The 3,079-nt window shown below is 48.3% G+C and overlaps 1 protein-coding gene across 1 annotated transcript; it reads left to right on the forward strand.

The window, feature by feature from the left end:
* Positions 1-252: 252 nt before the first annotated feature.
* LOC310801001 (creatine kinase M-type-like) lies at positions 253-3,079 on the forward strand. Its single transcript, XM_083664911.1, has 7 exons — positions 253-461; positions 744-898; positions 1,143-1,275; positions 1,910-2,081; positions 2,307-2,430; positions 2,541-2,730; positions 2,886-3,079. Exons 1-7 carry the CDS (start codon positions 269-271, stop codon positions 3,062-3,064), a joined length of 1,146 nt encoding a protein of 381 aa, XP_083521037.1. The 5' UTR covers positions 253-268; the 3' UTR covers positions 3,065-3,079.

Here is a 3,079-nt window from a genome sequence, read left to right on the forward strand (position 1 = left end):
GATCTAGTGGACGTGGACACTGAGTGTCGTTTTGGCGTTTGTAACAAGGATACTGGTGCCCACACTGCAGCTGTCCTCCCAGAAAACACTTTAAATGTTTGGCTGAGGAGGGTTCTTTAGGCCTGAGAACACGCCTGTAGAACCCTCCAACAGGAGCATGGAAGGGATCTTCCTTCCATGCTCCTGTTGGTTTTGTAGTTTACAATTCCTCCAGGGTTCCTAATCACATGTGTGTGTTTTCCCCCTCTGCAGTGTTAGAAACGCAATCATGCCTTTCGGTAACACCCACAACAACTTCAAACTCAACTTCAAAGTTGAGGAGGAGTACCCCGACCTCCGCAAGCACAACAACCACATGGCCAAGGTGCTGACCAAGGGGATGTACGCCAAGCTGAGGGAAAGGCAGACCCCCAGTGGCTTCACCGTGGATGATGTCATCCAGACCGGTGTTGACAACCCTGGTGAGTGCCACACCTCCTGAGAATAGACAATAACTACTGCAAACACAAAACCAATCGAAACCCCTTTTCTCAACTGTCACGGACCAGGAATCAAAACCCTTAACTGGGCTGCACGGCTGCATTAGTCCACTGAGCTAAAGCCTGGGCCAGCCTTGTATATTTTACTCACTTTAGGAGACACATACAGTAACACCACACTATGGTGTATTGATGCCAGTTTGTGACAATGTAGAGTTGCTGCTGTCTTACAGTCCCCCCCTCCTCTCCTTTCCCTGTCTTTAGGTCACCCCTTCATCATGACCGTTGGCTGCGTGGCTGGTGATGAGGAGTCCTACGAGGTCTTCAAGGATCTGTTGGACCCCATCATCTCAGACCGTCACAGTGGCTACAAGCCCACAGACAAGCACAAGACCGACCTGAACTACAAGAACCTGAAGGTATACTTTGGACTTGTTTATGATTTTTATTTTTTATTTTCCTTTAAAGTTCCCAATGATAACTGTACAAATGACAGAGGAAACAGGTAGGCAAATAATACTAACATTAATAGGATAAATACTGCAACTCATTGGCACTGGGAGACATAGGCCTACTGTTGGCCATCACAGGCTTATTTGAGGGTTGATAGTTTTTCTATTAAAATTGCTCAATGTTTTGTGTGTGGCTTTGTCCTTCTCGTAGGGTGGTGACGACCTGGACCCCAACTACGTCCTTAGTAGCCGTGTGCGTACCGGTCGCAGCATCAAGGGATACACCCTGCCCCCCCACAACAGCCGTGGCGAGCGCAGAGGAGTAGAGAGGCTGTCTGTTGAGGGTGAGCCCAGCTACCTTTCCCATTCATTACATGTGTGACAGCATGAGGGGTGTCATGTAGTCAACTAGGGTGGGACTTCCTATGAGCTTGGTTGGCATCAGCCAATTGGTTCTTCTTCAGTAGGTTCATCTGCAGGTTGGAAATGGCTTTTAGAGGCCTGACACTAATCTACTAGTGCCAATAAATTACTGACCTGAGACACTGGAGCTGTGCTGATACTACCCCACACCAGTGGACTCTAAGTAACCACTCCAGTACAGCAGGTGGCAGTGAATCACCAAGATTTATGTCCACTTAAAACACAGACAATGAAGAAAGTTGACGACATATAATCACAGTCAATTTAGGGGAGTACACCCTCTAGTGTTATACCTCTACAGGTGAGCCTTACAGCTACTGTATCATTATCCAGATATACGTGCACAGGATTTTGCATTAAGCTGGGCCTACATTTAACAAAGGGTAGCTCTTTGGAAAAAGAGAACAGATAAATCCTCACCCCCAGGCTGCAATGACTAATGTACTGTGTCAATGTACTCTGGTACAAAATGGCTGCCATGCAGTGAATCCTGGGAATACTTAAGTATTGAGAGTGGAGAGTTATCTGATCTACTTTGGTTTTGTGCCACTCCAGCTCTGAACAGCCTGGACGGTGAGTTCAAAGGAAGGTACTACCCCCTGAAGGCCATGACCGATGCTGAGCAGGAGCAGCTGATCGCTGACCACTTCTTGTTTGACAAGCCTGTCTCCCCCCTGCTGCTGGGCGCTGGTATGGCCCGTGACTGGCCCGATGCAAGAGGCATCTGGTGAGCAGAGCCAATCAGCATCAACATAACTTTCTTAGACTTCTTTTGACCAATATACGTTTTAGACATTTCTAAGACTTTTTCTTCTAAATCAGGGCAATTGTTGAGCAACCCAACACATTACTATACAAAGATTTAACCCTTGCCTAACCACTGCATGCAGATCCTTGAACCTTGACAATGTTGATGTGTTTTATTTGTGGCTAACTTGATGTCCCCTGCCAGGCACAACGATGCAAAGAGCTTCCTGGTCTGGGTGAATGAGGAGGATCACCTGCGTGTCATCGCCATGGAGAAGGGTGGCAACATGAAGGAGGTCTTCAGGCGTTTCTGCACTGGCCTGCTGAAGGTATGCATGGTCTACATGGTCTGAACACAGAATTAACTCCATGAAACTACATGAAAACACAGAGTGGTAAAGACAGAATGTTGAAGGAGATGATTTCTCTCACCTGACAGATTGAGGAGGTCTTCAAGAAGCACAACCATGGCTTCATGTGGAACGAGCATCTCGGCTACGTGCTGACCTGCCCCTCCAACCTGGGAACTGGCCTGCGCGGTGGAGTGCATGTCAAGCTGCCCAAGCTGAGCACACATGCCAAGTTCGAGGAGATCCTGACCAGGCTGCGTCTGCAGAAGCGTGGAACAGGTACGCAAACACACACAGACACAAACAAACACAAGCAATAGCATAATAATGGTAAGACAGGCCTCTTCATAAAGTCTGTATTTTTGCAACATATGGGACAATGAGCACAGAGACATGGATTTACGCCCCCCTCTCTCTCTCCCTGTTATCCCCAGGTGGTGTTGACACCGCTTCCGTGGGTGGAGTGTTCGACATCTCCAACGCCGACCGTCTGGGCTCCTCTGAGGTGGAGCAGGTCCAGATGGTGGTTGATGGTGTCAAGCTCATGGTGGAGATGGAGAAGAAGCTGGAGAAGGGAGAGGCCATTGATGGCATGATCCCCGCCCAAAAGTAAAGAGGGACATTTTGT

This window comes from Argentina silus (assembly GCF_951799395.1).
Source record: "Argentina silus genome assembly, chromosome: 2".
Lineage (NCBI taxonomy): Eukaryota > Metazoa > Chordata > Actinopteri > Argentiniformes > Argentinidae > Argentina > Argentina silus.

Bases quoted from the DNA above. Each gene is read 5' to 3' on its own strand.
- LOC310801001 (XM_083664911.1), top strand. From the start codon at position 269: ATGCCTTTCGGTAACACCCACAACAACTTCAAACTCAACTTCAAAGTT. The intron at 1,276-1,909 runs GTGAGCCCAGCT...GTGCCACTCCAG, and splicing joins AGAGAGGCTGTCTGTTGAGG to CTCTGAACAGCCTGGACGGT. The intron at 2,431-2,540 runs GTATGCATGGTC...CTCACCTGACAG, and splicing joins TCTGCACTGGCCTGCTGAAG to ATTGAGGAGGTCTTCAAGAA.